The sequence below is a fragment of the Kryptolebias marmoratus genome, linkage group LG1 (genome assembly GCF_001649575.2).
Source record: "Kryptolebias marmoratus isolate JLee-2015 linkage group LG1, ASM164957v2, whole genome shotgun sequence".
Classification (NCBI taxonomy): Eukaryota; Metazoa; Chordata; class Actinopteri; order Cyprinodontiformes; family Rivulidae; genus Kryptolebias; species Kryptolebias marmoratus.
Genome location: NC_051430.1, coordinates 16515317 through 16535117, shown reverse-complemented (window position 1 = coordinate 16535117; position 19801 = coordinate 16515317). Strand labels below are relative to the sequence as shown.

Here is a 19801-nt window from a genome sequence, read left to right as displayed (position 1 = left end):
CCCAAAGCCACCCCAACTCTACTCACCAGCCCCTGCCTTATTTCTAACCACATAGCCTTCTGCTCCACGTGGGTTATACACTACTGTTCTCTTCTTACTTTTATACTGTGGAATTATGTCTTTCTCTGTAACGCTAGAGTACTAACCATTCCAATATGCGGCTTTCAGAATGAGAAACAGGCTCAGTTTTAACAGAAATAGGTCTCAGTTTTGTGGGTTTTGTCAGCTTATTTTGCAGAACTGACAATATAAGTCCTGCAGCAGACATGTCTTGACATATGTGTCCACTAAGAGACATAGGCTACTGAAAAGTTTTGTTTGCAAAAATTTTAGTGAAGTGAAGAGATTTTTGAAATGTTGTGAATGTCTGCTGCCATTTCATTGCCACATTGCCTGTCCTCAATGTTGCAGGTGACAGAGCACTGTGTTTTACGCGGGAAAAGGACAAACACATGCAGACCACACCTCTCCTGAGAGCAAGGAAAGGTATTATGGGTAGCATGGGTTCAAGGTGGTAACTGTGTAAGGTTAAAATTTGTCTTTAGAGAAAGTCTGTAATTAATATAGGAAAAATGCCTGCTGATTTGGGGTTGCGTTTCTGTCAGATTAGAGGACTGGTCCTCAAATGTAAGCAAGCAGAATTGAAGAACTGTAATTTCTTTAAGTTTTCTGCAAGTAAACACTGTAATCTCACTCTGAGGTTACTCTCACTCTCGCTTTGTGCAATTAGTCTAGTGGCAAACAATTGTGGTTAGCTGGGTTAGCCTGCTGAGGAGGCGGTGCAGCGTTCACCCAGTACTTACAGGTATCTTATGAGTTTTTATCATATGATCAAACTCTTCATTAATCTGTTTGTATTTCTCCTCAGTGCGTGGAGTGAGGATGAGAGCAGACTCGAGCTCCGGGCTCTCGCCGCCCTTGTTCTCCTTCTTGTTCAATGCCTGCCAGGTCCCACAACCACAGAGAACGGGGTGGGGAAACACAAACACGAGGGGAAGGAAAGATGGGTGGTAGGAGCAGATGACAAGGATGAAGTGACAGGACACATGAAGGGGGAGGAGGGGGGACAGAGGAGAAAGAGAGGAAAGAAAGGTGAGATAAAGGCTCTGGGTTCAATGAAAAGTACTTACACACAGTCTCTGTCTGCTGATCATCAGATCAATGTCCTCGTTTATTTTCCTGTACTTCTCCTCAGACTCGGGGCTGTGGCCAACCGAGTCGTCTGCGTCTGGGTCTGGGCTGTCACAGCCGTTTAGGCCCTTCTTTCTCAACGTCTGAAAACAAAGCAGTTTCAAAACATAGTTGAGGGGGATTGAACAGTAATCCAGGTGAAACTCTTGGGAGGGAAAATGATACTGGAGTGTGAAGATGTGTTTTAGAATTTTCCTGGGTAAAAGTGAGATTCAGTTAGAATATCTGCAACCAAATTTACATTAAAAACAACAACAACAACAAACTAAAAGCCTACTTTGTCTTCCTAAGATTTGTTCATAATCCAACCCTTTTTGATGGACCACTTTTGAAAGTTTTCTTTTTACCTAATAATATGGGGTGGCACAAGGCTAAACTTGCTGTTTAGTCAAGGAGGAAGCATGCAACTTAACATTTAGGATGACAAATAAGATTTATTAACATCCAACAAGACAAAATAAGTGTATATACATAGGTGAACATTTGTATAAACATATATATACAGATACATAATGTAAACTTGCAAAAAATGTTGTAAACTGAAAATGTGTGTGGCTGTGGTATATGTGCTCTTAAATAAGGCAGTTTCTCTTTTGGCCACCTGATGGCCACCTGCCCCTGTTGGAGTGGGTAAAAAAAAACCCCAGCAGAAACCAACACTCTCCACTCCCTCACCACTCCCTCCAACCGGAGGAGAAACACAGACAAAGAGAGCTTTAACGGGAAAGAGGAACAGCTGCATCTGTCCCTTTTTATAAACTAAATTGTTGACAATCCTAACAACAGGGATAACTTTCAGGGAGCACTGCTGCGCGTGAAGGCACGGGCGCCTGGGCGAGCACGTGCGCACGACGATAGGTGCTGTGTTCATTTGCCTCGCAAAGTGAGAGACAAAGACAGAGTGGGAGAGGAGAAAAGTACAGTAGCTGACAGTTACAGATCTCATCAAAGACACCCCCTCCTCCTACTCCCCCCCCACCACCACCAGCACCACATACCCCCACCCTCCTTCCCTCTCTCCTCCTGGCTTTAATAAAGGGAGATTAGTCTACAGGAGGAATATCACGGGCCTGCTCCTGTCTGTGCAGTCGTCGCTTCACACTGCGCTCTCCTTCTTTCATCTGAAGCTCCATATCAGACAGACGTAATTAAATTTACTTTAGCACACCCTGTATTTGATGCTGATCAAGTGTGTGTCTGTGTGTGTGTGTGTGTGAGTGCGTGTGTCTGTATGTGGGAGGGGAGTGAGTCTGTGTTTGCGTGTGCATGTGTGGGCGCGCGAGAGTGGGTGTTAGAGTCAAGAAAAAAGAAAGAGCGACCGAGCAGGAGAAAAGAGGGAGGTAGATGCTAAGATAAGTTAATCTCAGTGAACTTCTTCCTCTCATTTGTTTGTCTCTGTCAGCTCTCACTCACAGAGGAGATACAAGTGCAAGCTGCTCCATCACAAGCAGCTGCAGAAATGACAGGAGCGATCTGCCCGCTTAGAAAACAAATAACAATCCAGTTATCTCTTATGTCAGCACAACAAAGGCCTGTTTTGAGTGTGGTTTTAGTAAACTTAGAGGGCCTCTTTTGTGTGTGTGTGAGAGAGAGAGTGTGTGTGTGTGATAACTGTTTGATTCCTAAGGCGTCTCGTGGCGAGGCAGCTACTGTAAGTGTGTCAACATTTGCTGGCTCTCCGTTTCTTTCTCTGAATCCTCACTTGGCCCCAAGAGTGGAAATCTGGAATTCTGAATTTGAAAGTGCCTCTCACATCTTTTGACAGTTTTCAGGAAATCACACCGAACAAATCAACCAAGGCGATGCAGGAGATCTAGCTCCTAACAGACCTACAGTGAATCAGGCACTCTTGCTCTATCAGAGGAGGATGAGTGAAGAGAACAAAGGGGTTGCAGAGGTTTAGAATGCTGTCTTTTTTGGCAAAGGCGCAAGATGTAAAAGTTTGCTTTTTCTTTTGAGTAGCTTCATCCCGGCCTTGGCAACACATCATATCAAACTGACAAGAGATGAACCGCTGGCCTTTCTTGGTTCACATGAGAATGCACACAAGTGAAAACAACTTTTCTTCCTACTAACTCAGATTTCCACCTACTGCCACCAGCCCAGAGTGCGGGAGGGATCCACTTCCATTCTAGGAAGAACAGCGGCGTACCAAATGCTGGGAGATGAGGAACAAGGGCCAAGCAAAAGGTGACACCCATATGGGGCAACTGAGTTGTTTGTCTGGCAGGGGGTTGGGCAATAGTTGCACAGGGCATTTGATGGGTTAGCAGGCGGCCATGGTGCAAGTGTTATATGACTACGAGGCATGTGGCCCAGGCTTAGCTTTCCAGCAGGGCTCAACATATTTAGGGTAGGGTTCAAGGATGCTATGCCACTTATCCAAGTTATGTCCACCTGTTCAGTGACATCACACCTGTTGCCAGACACTGACACTCAACCCCAACAACCAATGAGATCTGTTGGTGTGCCTAAATGGCCATAAATGGACCTCTGTCTTGTGCTATCTACCTCACCACCTTCCTGCCCTTGCTCTGTCATCCTCTACTTTTTACCCTTCTCTTATAAGTCATAGCTTTGAGATGAATACATCTATAGATTGAAAACCAAACAAATGCCCTTTGGAGAAGTTTACTTGTGCCTAAGATTTTATACAAAAATGTTTGATAGCAATTTATTGCATATGTCAATGTCTTTACATTTTCCAAATAACTAAGTCCCACTTTCATAAAACAGGTCATTTTTTAGTTTTTCTTTGGTGTCAAATTTTTATTTTTACCACTATTTCTTTTACCATTAATATTTTTACATTGCATTGTAATGTTAAAAAACTACATTGTAGAAAAAGACCAAACTTAGATGCAGCATGAAGTAAAAAAAGTGTCTGACAAATGAATGAGAATTTTATTTTATTTTTTTTAATCTACAAGCATCTTTAATGCTAGAGGAAGAAGTTCAGTAAATGTGAGAGAGAAATTGATTGAAATAAGTATGATATGAAGGAAAGAAGGGCTGTCTTCTTGCTTGGCTCTGTGTTTTTCTCTGTGGCCCCTTTGGAGGCTTGCTCCTAATTAAACTCCTTCTTCATGATGCTCCCTCATGACTCTACTCACAGGGCCCGTGTGAAGCAGGCACAGCATAGACAAGGTGTCCTACATACTTGAGACACTTGTCTCAATGGTACCCTGCCGCTTTGCACCTTCAGCCAAGCTGGCCTAGACCGTTCCGGTCTAAGAGGAAATACCAAATGTCATTGAGAAAACTGAGTGAAAGCTATACCGAAGTAGTCAGAAGCAGCGTTGTTTGCATTGTCATATGCTTGGAGTTTTAATAGTATTCACATTATATATTTATTTCATACTTTGGGTTGTGGGTGACATCCTAAAGCAGCTCTTGAGAAAAACAGCGGAGGGTATTTGGGTGTGAATTCTTGGCGGCTCAAGGGGGCCTGCTAGGGACAGATGACGCCTGCCGAGAACTCCTGCCATACCAGGATCCGTCTGCTCGGCAGTCTGCCATCCTGCTCACCCTCTCTATCCCTCTATCTGTCTTCCTGCCCCCATCTTTCTGTCTCAGTCTGCTCCTCAGTCTGTCTTGGTCTCGCAGCTCGCCACATTTTTTGCACTACCACGATATCTCAACAGAATCTGAGTCAAAACCCTGTTGGCTTGATGGATACATCTTTATTTCTGATAGACTCCGGCTAGTTGATGGGTTGTGTTTGGAAAGAGCTTCAGAGCTGACCATTCCCCTCTGCAGTTATCTTGGCAGTGGCTGAAGGGTATGACACATTCAATATTGTGTTTATGGCTATTGGTGACAGCCAGGCCAGTGAATGTTTCTCAATGTCCCCAACCCATTGACTGACAGCGTCAGTGCAAAAACACTCTACGAAAACAGCCCATTTATAGTAGGCCTTTTTATATGCCGCTACATAATGTGATCTTTCATTTACAAACTATCATAAAAAACAAAAAAAAAAAACAGGAAAATTATTATTTTTTTAAATCAGTGTACCAGTTTATGGATTATCAGCATGTTTTACCAGTGGGTGGAAAAAAAAGAAAAAAAAAAATTAACAACCTACCCATAAACTATATAGCTGAATAACATTTATGGTTAAAATGCTAGTTGCCCTGTTAAATTAGACTTTAATAAAACAGAACTGCAATCAACTCATTTATAAGGGAAGGTTTTGTTTTGTTAAAAGTTGCAAAAAAACCACTTATTTTCTTTGTCAGAAATATTTTACAAAGACATCGAATAATTTAAATTGTCCTTCACACCTTGTAAGGTTTTGTATACTGTATGCTTGATCTATCAATTGTATTTTCCTTCAGACTCGTTCATACAGGTATAAGATCTAAAAATGTAAAGAAGAAAAACAAGTTTCTTTCCTTTTTTTACTCTAATGCTTTCGAGCTGGGGGAATATTTTGGTACAAAACCCCAAAGGATATATGTACAGTACATTTCTGCTGAGTTATATTACAAACCTGAGATTTACATCATGATTATATTGAGTGGAAAAGGTGAAAAAAGTTTGGAAAACCACAAGGAGCATGCTTTATTTAACTAACTGACAAACTTTATTTTGTCAGAGAGTGCACGTAAGGTGCAATGTGGTCTAATGTTTGTAGGGGTGAGGCAAGGAAGAGAAACATTGTCCCTTCCCATTACAAATAAGATGGAAGTAATCACAAAGTGGAAAAGTTGTGGATTAAAACCTTCTAACAACAGTGCACTCTAAGCACAATCAGGGTGGCCTTACCAGAAGCATGGAAGAGGTAATAATATGTTTGCAATGTACTCTTGTTCCTCTTATTTCAGTTTCTTTTTGGGACCGTCTGGCTCATTCGTGCTTGCTCTCATTTTTGTCTCTCTCTCGCTCACACTCTCTGTCTTTCTTTTCTTGTGTTTTTCAAAGTGGAGGGAACATCAGAGGAATCAGGCTGGCTTAGTTTATTGGAAGCAGATGGCAGACCAAAGGCAAGAGGGCCACAGTTTCATGAAGCGTAGTTTGAACATGCCAGGACCATGTCGAGGGGCATGCCCATGGATGATGGCTGCATGGTGTGTGTATGTGTGCGACTGATTTGAGGGGAGATAACTGATTTTGTAGGTTACCAGTCCGAGGAATGGGATCCCTAATCACAGTATGCCACTGCCTGTTTTTTCACTCATCTGTGCATCCCTTATCCACTGGTTAAGATCACTATCGCATCAATGACTTTTTAGTTATTTAGTGGCTTTGAAGCCCCTATTTTGCTGGGTTCTATTGTGCCTGAGCAAAGCAAAGATGTCTTTAGTAATAAAGACAGCAACTGTGTGGTTTCTAACTGTTGAAGGCTCTATTAGATTGAATTGTGTTAAAAAAAGGAAGGAGAAACAAATTTAGACAGAGATCAAGGTTACAATGCGCAACAAGATTCCCCCACATTTCCTCAAATTGTGTCTCTGTGATGGTGCTTGTGCTAAAATCACTATTCAGAAAAGCCCACTGCAGACGAAAGCCCACTCACAAACACACAATCTTAGCTAGCCAGTACACAGCAGAATACCAGATGGTGTAGTGTTTCCCATATGGAAGAGACACACACTTAGCACATGTCAGAATCCAACACTGTTTGCTACAGCAGCATCCCGGCCCTGGGAACAAAGTGGTCATTCAGACTTGTCACTACACTGTATAATTAGCCAGATAGACATTATGACACACAATGCCAGCTCAGTGAAACTGCATAAATCAAGCACTTATGTGTTCACCCTTAGCCTAGCAAGTCTTTCACCCATCTACACTCCAGTTGTAAAATACTGGTCTATTCAAATGAGGGAAATGAGAGCACATCTATATCTGCATCTCATGCAGCATAAAGAATCACTTGGCCAAGGCTAAGCTGCGTTTTCCCACTCATGTAGCTTTGCAGACTTTATGCACTATAATAGGATATGACCTGTTTATGTCATAGATATTGCTCCACATGTGACCGTGCTATGATACAATCCCATCTATGAAGTTTTACCTTATCTAAGTAATATATAACAACAGTGTAGCCAGATAACTCCAAATCTCTTTGGGTGAAAACCTAAAGTCCCCTCTGAGCCACCCTCTGTTCCTTCTTTTTAGCCCCCACCACCACTAATCTTCACTTAGCGTCTTTTGTCTCTCTGTCTCTTATCGCGTGGTACCATAGCAGGAAAAGGGAGCCGGAGGGGGCCTGTAGTAACAATGACTGGCCGGCTGACCTCTATACTGTGACCTTGAGTTTCCACACCCAAAGAGGGGAGGAAAGGGGAAGGCGGGTACTCTAGGCAGGGCAGGGAATGCCATCTATAAAAATAGATCTTCATTATTCTAAAATTTTCCACAAATAGTTTCAAAGAACAAGCCATCATTTCATCTTAATGACTGGCGTGAATTGTTTTGGGCTGTGCAGTGGAAAGCTTTGCCTTTTGGCAGCATGGCCTCAGAAGTGGCCTGCCTTTTTCACTGCTCCTCACCACAGGGACCACATATTGGCACATTTCAAACAGTCTATTTTTAAAAGCTTCTTTTGTTGTTGTGCGAGTACCTCAGACTTCCGCTTTGGTATTGACCCTAAAAAACACCTCTAACAGAAATCCAAGTGGTATAATTTCTTGTCTGAGGTTCTGCTTTTTTGGTCAGCGGGCATCTGATGTGGAAAAAAGTGCTGAGCCTGTAGGTCACATATATTATCAACCATCTTTTTTTAAACTTCTCCTATAATGTTGGAAAATATATATGGTCTGTAAAATAGGAACTTTGTAAACTTGCATTCATACTGTCTAAAGCTGGTGAGACAGACATACAACACGTTCTCTATCTTCATAAATTTATTCTAAAACAAACTTAATTTTACTGACAAAGGCATTACAACATTCCAGAAATGTATTTTTTCTGCAATGAAAAAGCCTTTTGAAAACAACCAGTTGGGAACAGTCTGTTTGTTGAAATGTGGGGGGAGAGCAACATGAGAGACAAATAATAGACTTCTTTATTCAAGGAATCAAGTGTTTTAAGCTAGGTCTCACACCAATGGTCTTCTGCATGTGGTCGCCGGGGGCAACTCTTTTTGGTCAATTCTCAACAAGGGAGAGAGAAAGAGAGAGAGAGAAATGGAGACGGAGGCTGGATGAACGCCCTGACGCTTTGCTTACTCACTCCTTCTGCTCCTAAAATAACCCCAACCCACACAGTTTAAAACACAAGGAGGGGGGCAATTAAAGAGAGAAAGGAAGAAAGCAATCCCAGTCCTATTCTTCTATGCCTTCCCAGTAAGAACAGTCGGCTATATTTAGCTTCACCACACTCTATTTTTAGAGCACCACCACTTTTTGGGACATTTATTAGACGGAAAATACATCAAATAAAAGGTTGTTTTTAGGATGGTGTGGGCTGCTTTTTTGTGAGTTAAGTACATACTGTCAGCTTCATGAAAGTAATGCATATATACATTTAGAGAGAACGATAATTCTGTATCTGAAGCATGAAGTTCAGAAGTTCAATCATAAAGATTTCTAAACAAAACTGTATACTGCTCATGTTTTGCTCATTTAAATGAGGTCTCAATGTATGGCAAAGGAGTATGGATGCAGTTTAGCTTAAGGCTAACTTTGGGACATTCTTATAATGTTGAATATTCTTGTAAATCAGTAAAAGAAAATGCTACTGACTTGAAACAAGTACTTTTCAATCCTGCCTCATATTTGTTGTTTTATTCTTTTTGAAACCCAAGGCTTTCTTTCTATTATCTTTGTTAGAGGTGAACTAAAGTTGCCAAAAACTGGCAGGGAGTGAGGCTTAAAGGGAGAGTAATTGTAAATCACTGGAACTGAAGGGAAAAAGTAAATTGTATTGGTAATACAAGACAAAACAAGGGCATCACTGCCAAACTGAATACATCATCTATCTCTCTCTCTCTCTCTCTCTCTCTCTCTATATATATATATATATATATATATATATATATATATATATATATATATATATATATATATATATAAATCTCTTTTTTTGGCCCATGTATGATAACGTGTATAAAATCTGTCATCTGAGCCTTTGTTTTAACGAACCGCTATACTCTTAGTAAGCCTGTGTCACAAGGTTAATTTACTTAGTCGGCCAAAGCAGCTTCACATCTTAATCCTCAGCTCACCAGGAAAAACAAGCCATGTTGTCGATCACTAGTAAACACTGAGGCACTGTGAATGCTGTGACAAACGCACCCCTCTGCTCCACCCCGTGTTATGCCACACGTGCCCTGTTCTGAAAAGACTCCAGACAAAATTACTGCAGACAACTGAAGCACAGAAGACATGCCGTGACTCTCCTTGTTTCTGTTGGATGCCGAGACATGTGCAAAAGTAATAGAGCAGAAGTTACATTTAAGTCCAAGTAATTATACAGTCTCCGAGCACCATGAGAGGAAGTCATTCAGTGATCCGATCAACAGAAAACTCCTCAAGGCTAATGTTCTCCACGCTGTTTAGAAACCAAATAAGCACACAGAATAGCATACACGCTGGAAAATATTTTCACAAGAGTGTGGCGGAACACGAGCACACTGGCAGTTCAGAAAAAGGAGATCACATGTCCTGTTGACTTGCAAGATGTTTATGAAAATAAAAAAAATTAATAAGCATTCAAAAAGACATTTTTGAGCAAGCATGTCTTTGTATTAACATTAGTTTGGAAAATCATGTTCTGTTGCCAGACGTTGTGCAATTGAATGGGTGCTATCGCCCAGAAATACCTGGCTTTATGTATTTTCTCTTTATGTTTCTTCATTTACACTCCACCAGCAGCACCACCCCCTCCCTCACACTCTTCCCCCTCTCCAGTGGACTGTCACTGGGATGAAATCACACCTGTGCTTCTCACACATCTCGGCACACGGGTGAAACATACGCGGGGTGAAACATGGTGAGGAAGCTTTGCTGAATCTCATTAGCCAAGCAGGTAGTCATTAACAGAATGACCTTTGGAAATAATTACCAGCCTTTCTCCCTCCATCCCTCTTTCTCTGCCTCCCTCCCTCCCTCCCTCCCTCCCTCCTCTCCTTCTCTTCTAACACTCATCCATCCCTCTGTCCCTACTGTCTCCCGCTCTTGCTCAATAGTTCCTTCTTAGAGCGGACGGTGGGAGAGAAAGAAAAAAAGAGTTGCAGTTAGGTGGGAAGCCAAGTCCGTGCTGCTGCTGTTTAAGATTACAAGGTGAGCTGAACTTTCAGATTAGGGTAATCTTCTGAAAATGAGATTGGTCAGAGGTCTTTCTCTGGCAGGTAGGCAAGCAGGCAGGTAAGTTCAGTACCAAGAGCCATGTGCCACTGCATGTGATACCTGAGCCAAAGACAAGACGGTGTGTGGTTCTGCCTGAGGTCATCACAATGCTGTTAGCTCCACAGGGCTCAAAGCAATTGTCACCACGTAGGTCAAACACACTGTATGAAAAAATTAGGATAACAGCTCTAACTGGATGTGTAAATCGAAATGGATGTGAAGCTTTCCTTCATTTCGGTTATTTTTCAGGAAGTGAAGGAATGTTTCTCCCTACCACCAGAATAACTAACCCTTTGGTTGTTTCACAAACCTGTGTTCTTTGTTTCAGCAGTGGGGAGAACAAGCACATTGTGGAGCGGGGATTTGGCAAAGCCCAAGTGTGTTGTTGGATTTGGGGCCTTTCAATCACAGCATGAGCCAGCCAACGCTGCTTAGGTTTGGGCTAGAGCTGCAATCATCGGGAGGGAAAAGAAAAGACTCTTTCATGTGCTATTGCAATTACCAACCCCCATACTGGAATAATAAATCACCAATAACGACTGAAAGTGATTGTTCTTAGGCATGAATAAAATGAGACAAAAAAAAAGAGGAGAGAGCAATGAATCCATTCTTTAGTCTCTTCCCAACACAGCTCTAAAGCTGTTCACATGTCCAGGAAACTGGCCTGGCAAACAGTGAGTATAGGAAATCTATCTGCATGTTTGACTGTTTTATCTTCAGCCAGACTCGGAGTGTGTTGTGGACCTGCCAGGATGACACACTTAGACCTTCCATGGACATCCAGTGATAAAGGATCTGCCTCTGTGTTTACTTTTATCAGGCTATGAGAACCCAGATGAGCTTAGATGTCTCTTTGAACACTTGTCATTAATTAAGAGGACCTCCCCTCTTGTTTTAGCAAAAGCTGACAACAGTGTGTATTGCATTATTTATTAAAGAGCCAAAGGTGGACAAACATTAGGTTGAGATATTACTATTCTACATGGGTTAAAATCAAATTCAAGCATTAAAAAGCAAATTGTGTTCTGACTTTGTTTGAAATCGCTGCTATATTGTGTGACCTCTCCATTTTTTTATTAGTCATCTCTCTTTCGTTTTGCAATCCATGCTAAGAGAAGGTTTAACTTTGGTTTGTTTTAATTTCACATTCTGTATATCAGCAGAAACATTGTCTGAGATGGTTTTCAAGTGAGTCATAAAAGACCATTTTTTTTACCACTCATTTTTATCTCTACTTTTTTTATCCCCCACATCCATGACCTATGCACAGATTTAAGATAATGAAATAAAACCAAACACAGTGATAACATTGGGTCAATGAAAAACTGGACACAAAAGACAGGAAAAGAATGAAGGAGGAAGAGAGATCAGCCCCCAAGCCTCTTGTAAACATGCTGTTGCTAGAGAGGCAGTGCAACGTTCTCAGTGCCACTCTCTCAACAATGCTAATTATCAACCAAAGACATGCTAATTACATAGAGCTTTATTGCTAATGTAGCAGGTCTCTATGCCAGCCGCCCACACTCCTTCCCCTACCTCTGCCTCTCCTCCCACTACAACTTCAGGCACAGCAATAACAGAGGGAGAATGATGCGTGTAGCTCAGTGTAAAGAAGACAAGAGCCTTTGCAAAAACTTAATGTGAGAAATGATACATATGAGATGTCTAAGATCAATTTGATTTTCAATGGAGGAACCCCAGTGATATCCAAGTCCCAAAATTCATTTTGTTCTTGAACCCCTTCTCATCATTGTCAACTCAACTGGAAGTCTGTTTTGCACAACCCACCCATGTTTCTGCACCTGTGACGTCACTTAACAGTGGCACATTCAGTTTGTAGGCTAAGATTTCATGCCCTCCAGCTCCCTCCTCCCATCTATGATAAACATGCTAGAGTCAGCCATGTGGCCAATCCCTTTAGCACACCGCAGCTCAGACTGAAGGCCTCTTCAAATCAATTTCTCCCGCAGTGAGTTGCTCAAAAAGAACAAAGTCCTCTGGGGGATCAAGTTGTAGGTAGTGCTCTACAGCATTATCCCCCACTAGGCTCTTTAGAATCTTCCCTTGACATGGCTGTTTACACGTTAGCCATCCTCATCTCTCTAATGGAGACACAGTTAAAGAAAGAGCAACAAAGCAGGGAAATCTCGACACAGGCACTTGCTAAAACACGTGATAACTCTCTTCATGGGTTCAGCTGAAGCAGATTAATACATCAGCTAGGCATGGACTTAAGAGGCTGGTGCACAAAAAGCACCAGTACTTAAATGCATGCAAGCCTTAAAAGTATATCCTAAATTAATTAATGCGTTTTATAGAATGCATATAGCATTAGTAATTTTAAAATAAATTTAAAAAATCACTGTATGAATAACCAGTTGGTAATAATAATGCATGTCATACAAAACAATTGAGGTTGTGTGTTTTCTCCCTGTATGAGCAACATCAACACACTTTACATCTGACTTCACCAAATGGAAACAGTGGTGGTTTTGATGCAGTGCTGAAATCAGCAGTTTCAGCATGAACCACATTTATTTATACTGATTTAACCTTCAAACATGACAAAAATAAAATCCTTCTAAGAAAGATGACATTTTTCATTACTACGTAAAGTGATTTGTTGTGCAAAGTGTAATCTGCAATAGGCACTGGCTAGCCTGTTTTGTTCTCCACTCAAACTGGACAATGCACACAGCAACAACCATATAAAATGAAAAAAAAAGTTTGTCCCATTTGATTCCATCTTGGACCAGTCTTGCGATGAGATGATAAGTGGCATACATTCGTTTCTGTATACTTCAGTGATTGCACTGTTTCCTGTGGTGCAACTGATCAATTGATCAATAAATGAACAAATAAATATTGTCCAGTAATTATGACTAAAAACCATGCTTGTCAGGAGCTGAATGAAATATTATTTGTTTATAATTAAATATAGTAAATTTGAAGGCATTATTCCTTTGCTACACTGAAAACTAATTTGTTCGTACGTCTCCATGCCAGCAAAATTACGCAGAAAACCACCAAAGTGAACATCATAAAACTAGATTTGTTGAAGCATGGGTAAAATAGTCTCTAACAGTCGTTACATTTGTGTTTTGGCTCGAAAAAGTGGAACAATGAATAGACTCAGACTAATGAAACATAAACATTTAAATGTCAAACAACAGGCACACATAAAATAAACACAGTTTTATTGTAATGTAATCTATATTTGTGTATGTACAGTGGCACAAGTAATGCATTGCTATCAAGATTGCTTTAAGGAATACCAACTAAATGGTCTGTGACATTTTTATGTGTTTAGAAATATGAGTGTGTGATTCACTCAAAATCACTTTGTAAGACTGGTGCAGTGAAACGATGGCACGGTGGTGGCTGAAACAAGAGGGGAGGAGAGATGGATAAACTTCGTATTCTTGTCTGTGGCCCACCGGCTCTGACAGAGCTCCTGACTGAATGTTGCATAACAGGTTCACGTTGAGAGCTTAAGGCTTCATGAGGGTGTAATCGCCATTTCCTGCTTTATCTACCTGCCTAATAGCTGGGCTGACAGCACTGTTTAACATCGCCTTGAGCCACTCCAGTGACATGTGTCAGATCAACATCCTCCTCTTAGAGGCACATCAATAGTGACAAGACACTAAGGGCAGGAGGGTGGTGATTATACACCACAGGGGAGAGTCTAAAAGGCCGGGATCAATAATAGTCTTTTTAATGTTGCAAAGTATTAACAAAGGGAGGCAATTTAAATAAACTATTTTCTTAAATGTTTTGACATGATGCAAGTCCTAAAATACCTTTACGAAAAATGATTGATATTGCTACTGAACCCTTGGGGAAGACCGACAAGCTATGGGAGCAATTATTTCTTGCACTCTGTTAGGTGTGAAGACTAAAAGAGAGAAGTAAGGGTTGCTGAATGAGTCACAAGCGCAGTAACCATCTGTCTGCTTGTACGTTTGCATGAGCTCGCATGTCGGGGTGTGTGCGTTCTTTGAGTGTGTGCGTGCGTGCGCGTGCGTGTTTGCTGTGTGTGTTTTCTTGCGCCGTACCTCCACAATATCAGAGTTGGTTCTGCTCTCGTGGGGCTCGTTGTACTCAGTGTATTTAAGGAGGACCTTGTCCATGTCTGTGCTGGCATACTGGAACAGCTTGTTAGTGCTGTTGAAGATGATCAGGGCAATCTCACAGTCACACAGCACGCTCAGCTCGTACGCCTTCTTCATCAGGCCAAACTTTCGCTTTGTAAATGTCACCTGGGCAAGAGAAGAGATGGAAAACAAAATTAGCACACGAGCAACAATGGTTCTTGTCATCAGTAAAGGCAAGTGAAGTCCTCTGAGGGTTCAACACCCCCTGACTTTAACAGGCCATTTACTGTACCAGGGAAAAAAAAAAGAAGGAACTGAAAACACCCTGTCTCACTCAGATAACGGTAAAGAAGAACAGTTAATGCTTGTACATCAAAGATCACAGTGATTCATTGTGGAACATATGCTAAGGTTAAGCATCCCTTCATATAATTTGAGAATTTTCCTGCCACACTGTTTTTTCAGCAGAAAGGAAATGCACACATTTATAAGTATTTTAATCAAATTGTTCAGATATTGAGTCACTCCATAAGTCACCCCTCACAGCAATCAGCAATTTTTTGATATAAATAATGGATAGATTTATTGACTGTGTTTAAAGTTGTTTATGAGGGCCTTAGTAGTGATAATATGCACGACTTAAACCGCAAGAAAATTGTCTTTGTATTATGGCCAGTTTGTCTCTCTGCGTCTCTTTGTGAAGATACGTGAGTGCATCTGTGTTTGTGAGCCCTAAGATTAGTAGCTCTTGCTACAAAGGCTTACAAGTGCCCACATTGTCAAAATAGAACAGCCTCTATTCCTCTATTGTTTGGATCAAAACTAGAGCAGTGAAAGTGAGTTCATTCCAGTGAGCTGCACCTGGTTTCTTTTCCAAGCCATTTGTGCAAGCGCTTTAGTCGTGTGTGGAAAAAAAACAAAACAAAACAAAAAAAAAACAAAAAAACGTGCCACTGCCAGCCAGCCTTCCTCCATCTGAGCAACACTGCATGTTGGTGGTGGAATTTCCTTTTTATTTTCTTCTGCGACGGAGTATTATTACATTGGAGATCTGTCTTGACAAAGCTTTTTACACAGAAGAAACACTGCCAGAACTGTGCCCCGCTGGTAGCTAACCATCTTAGTTTGTTGATTAACTGCATGTTTGCCTATTCTTTATTCTGACATTTAAGTGGCCAGAAAATACAAAATAAATGCAGAATGAATACAATAAAGAGACTATTGCTGTGAGCATAAAGAGCTTTTCATCGTAAGCCTTTAAAGAAAAGCTCACTGTGGCTGATCTGGGTAATGAATGGATTTTTGGCATTTGTCTTTAATGCACTGCTGTTTTTGTTTTTTTTTTTTCTTTTTTCTTTACAATTGTAAACGGAGATCTGCTTCGAAAGATATCAATAGTTTTGGATTTCCTGAAATCATATATCCCAGGATGCGTCGAGAAAACCGAGTAACAAACTCTTCCTTGCCTCCATCCTGTCTTTCTTTCTGTCTCTCTCCCTTTTAACTAAGAGTAGGGAAAATCTCGAACGAACTGATTTCACCTCTAAAAGTTTCGGAGTGACAGCATCGTGCTGAGCGATGTCGCCACAACTATGTATCAGACAACAGGGTGAAACTGGAGATGTGGACAGCGTTCGAACACTTGACAAACTTGTATGTGCAGTGTCAGGTCATGTACCCGAGTATACTCATCTGATTCACCGACAACATAAGAAGAAATAGCTCCCCTGGGCTCTAAATACCATGCTGACATTTACACAGTCATAGGGAATTGTGAGATAAAGAAAATAAACAAAAAAGAAAAAAACCACACAAGCCTTACACAATCTACAGTGGAAGATTAAAACTCATTTTATGACAATATGATTAATTTTTACATTCAACCCACTCTGACTTGCTTCGCCTCCAAGTGAAACATGAGCACCCTAAAGGAAGGGGGGTTTGGCAGCCTTACGAGACTGTGCATTAGCCAGTCAAAAAGTCAAAAAGACAACAGGACTGTTGAACATAAGGTCAAAACAGAGGATTCGGGAACAGGACATGTAGAGTGTTGTCTTCCATTGATGTTTTAATGCAAGGGGCAGACACAGGACACAGCTAGCTGCCGCCTCGGCTCTGTTATCAACCGCTCACTCAGTCCCTTACTCTTCTGGGGCCATTAGCGTTTCAAAAGGTGGCACGTGGCACAATCTAAGAGGCCCACAGCCCCTATAGTTTCAAAGGGAGCGCCACATGCTGGTTAAGAGACCACTCATCAGTGGACAATGTAGACATCGACATAACTACACACACATCCGTGTAACAAGCCATCTGGACAACGTTTGTCCTGCGTTTCTCATTTCACTGGAAAAAAGAAGAACAGACTCCAATCAAAGTTGTCTTGAGCCTCACACTTTAAATGCAGAACTGCGCACATGCTTTTCCCACATATTATAATTCACACATAGACTGACTTTAACAGCACCACAGGAAGAGAATGAGTGTGATTATGAGAAAGCCTTAACTGACCGAACAACAACAGCTACATACAGTAAATATCACACCACACCTCCATATCCCAACCTGACACATTCAACCTGCTACCTCCAACACACGTACTTTAAACGCACCTCCATAATCGCACAGGCAGCAGTGGAGTGCACGGTGGCTTGAACGAGAACACGCGGCTTTTAAAAAAGACAGTTGGCTTATACGTGAATGCTGAATAGATGACAAACGGCTTGTTTAGTACTTTGTGTGGGATGTGCTAATTTGTACTGCATCTCACCTATACATTTTTTATTTTCAGTTCAGTTTTCAGTTTTCTCAATATCACCAATCGAAGATATTGCTAACCTGAGACTCGATTTACTTCTTACTATTCAGGTTAGCGAAGACTTCTAGCTTTTTCCAGACAAACTCAAAACAACTCATTCACCATCTTGTTTCAGTTTTAAGCTAGTGCTCTGGGCCATTTCTTTGAGAGGTCTTTTTCTGTGGGTGGATCAGGCAAAAATATACAGATATTTGTAAAAGTTTAAATGACAATGCAACAATAGTAGTTATTTTTTAAAATTAATTTTCCAAAATGCGACTATTTCTAAAATGTGTAGGCAATAACCTAAAATTATTGTGTTGCAATCAAAGATATTTATATGTTCTAAATTTATTTACATTTTTTGTGCAATATTATGATATTGTTGCATGATGCTCAGAATAAGTTAAATTATATATAAAATAAAAACTGATGGGAACTTCCCATATGTTGCAGGTGCAATCCTTGTACTTATTGTTAACGAATGCTAATAGACGCACCACTTTGTTAATATCGGAGAGCCCGACTTTGCGTGTGCTGGTAAAATTGGCCAGTGTAAGTATGAGTGTGAACCCGACTGTGTTTTTTCACACTGCATTGATAACCAAGGTGTGAAACCTATCTGGACACACACGGAACATGCACAAAAACAAAGTTAAAGTTTTTAGGGCATTTTTCTCCGCCATCTTTGATGCACGTTGAATTAACAGAGCAAATAAGGCTCCAAAACTTTTTTGATAGTTAATAATAAATGCTTGCAAACTAACGTTCAAACATAAATTCTTCTGACAGAAATGAATCCTGTTCATCCTGTCAGAATAACTCCCCAGTCGAATTCTCTCATAGCCACATATTTAGTAAAGGCAATTACCAAAAGCTAGTCTGAGCACCAATTTAGCAGAGTGAACAACAGTCACAAAACAACACACAACTTATTTGTTGACCCCTATCCTCCTCCTCAACCTTTTCCCAGGGGAGCTTCAGACACATGCAGTTCAACGCAGATGCCCACGCAAATTCATTCAGACACACACTTCTCTGTAATCATTTAACCACACTACCTTCACCTCTGCTGTCAGTTTCTTACAAGTTTTTAGGCATGTTTGAATTTATTTTCTTGCTCGTCTGTTTACGACTCTGTGCGCAGTTATATGTATGTTGCCAACAAAAAGACTAATAAATGTGATAAGATAAAGACATGAAACTATGTCTCTTTTTTTTTGGCATTTTTGTCATGTCACATTTTTTCTCTGGTGGGCAAGGACAAAAACAGTTAAATAGGGACCAACAGAGGGACACAGAACGCAGGGCAGAACGGAGGGATAGAGGCTGACTCTGTGCCATAAGGGTGAAAGAAAGACAGGGAGGGAAGAGAAGAGAGAAAAGAGAGAGAGAGGGGGGGGGGGTGGACGCACAGGAAGCACATTTGTATGCATTTCCTCTCATAACAGGAAGAGGCCAGTGGCTTCCCCTTCACAATGGCTTCGCTTCTGCTTCCCACCTCCTGCCTGCTTCCCTGGGGGAGGAGGAGGTGAAGGAAGAGGAGGAGTGGAGAGACAGGCACCAAAAAAACTGCTGCTTAATAAACCAAACATGGCTACAAGAGGACACGCACACACACACGCGAGCACACACGTAGATGTCACTCACCTATTGAGAAGCACAATTTGTCTCAAGACAAACACTTATCCCATTGTCAAAGCAAAGCAGGAAGACATGGGCTTACGCAAAAGGAATGAGTGGAGCCGGAGACCTTGGTGTGAACTCTGCATCACAGCCAAAGAGGCAGTAAAGAGAGGCATTATGACAAAAGAGGTTTTGTCCCACCTCTAATATATTCTTCAGTTTTTTTTTTATTTAAACCCCCACTTATCATCCTTTTCTAGCGAGCTTTTGATGCATAGTGCGAACAGGAGAAAGAAAACCCAAACCAGTTCTTGATTCAGTATCTGGATTTGAAAAAAAAAAAGGTTTTGTTTAGTTAAACTTGTCAAATGAATAGAATGACATTTTTCAAATTTGCCAGTTTTAGTTACAGGCCTTAAAATGCCCGTCAGTTTAGATTGTTCTAGCCAGAGCTAGTAATTACATTTCAGTACAGCTCTGAAATGGCTAAGTCCCTCTGTATGTTCCTGTTTACACAGAGAAAACCGCAACTGGAAAAAAAAAAAAAAAGGACTAAAAAAAGTGGATGTTACATTTCAAGGCCCAAGTTAGTGGTCAGAACGACAGAAATAACTTTTTCTGTCATTCATTTGAGGAGGATAGATGTTTAGTATAACACTAAAGCTGTAGCTGAGCATTATTTCATATTTTATTTCATTTTAAATTTTTTTTATCTTTAACGGTTGGGGATCTTACATGCAACTACCTTCATGTTATATGTGCTGAAAGAAAATTAGCCTTGAATAACTTTTTAT

At 41.0% G+C, this 19801-nt stretch overlaps 1 protein-coding gene across 10 annotated transcripts in view; it reads right to left on the bottom strand.

Annotated features, from left to right (window-relative positions):
• The window catches only part of mef2cb (myocyte enhancer factor 2cb), a 68813-nt gene that overhangs the window by 12153 nt on the left and 36859 nt on the right, over window positions 1-19801 (bottom strand). For 5 of the 10 annotated variants that reach the window (XM_017427942.3, XM_017427934.3, XM_017427938.3 and 2 more), the window contains 2 exons: window positions 14549-14752; window positions 1131-1274 (listed from right to left, as the gene is read on the bottom strand). In XM_017427942.3, the coding sequence (XP_017283431.1) occupies window positions 1131-1274; window positions 14549-14752 (348 nt within the window). Of the gene's footprint in view, window positions 1-803; window positions 942-1130; window positions 1275-14548; window positions 14753-19801 lie in introns of all 10 variants that reach the window. The other 5 variants (XM_037977841.1, XM_017427939.3, XM_017427943.3 and 2 more) reach the window with 2 other exon arrangements.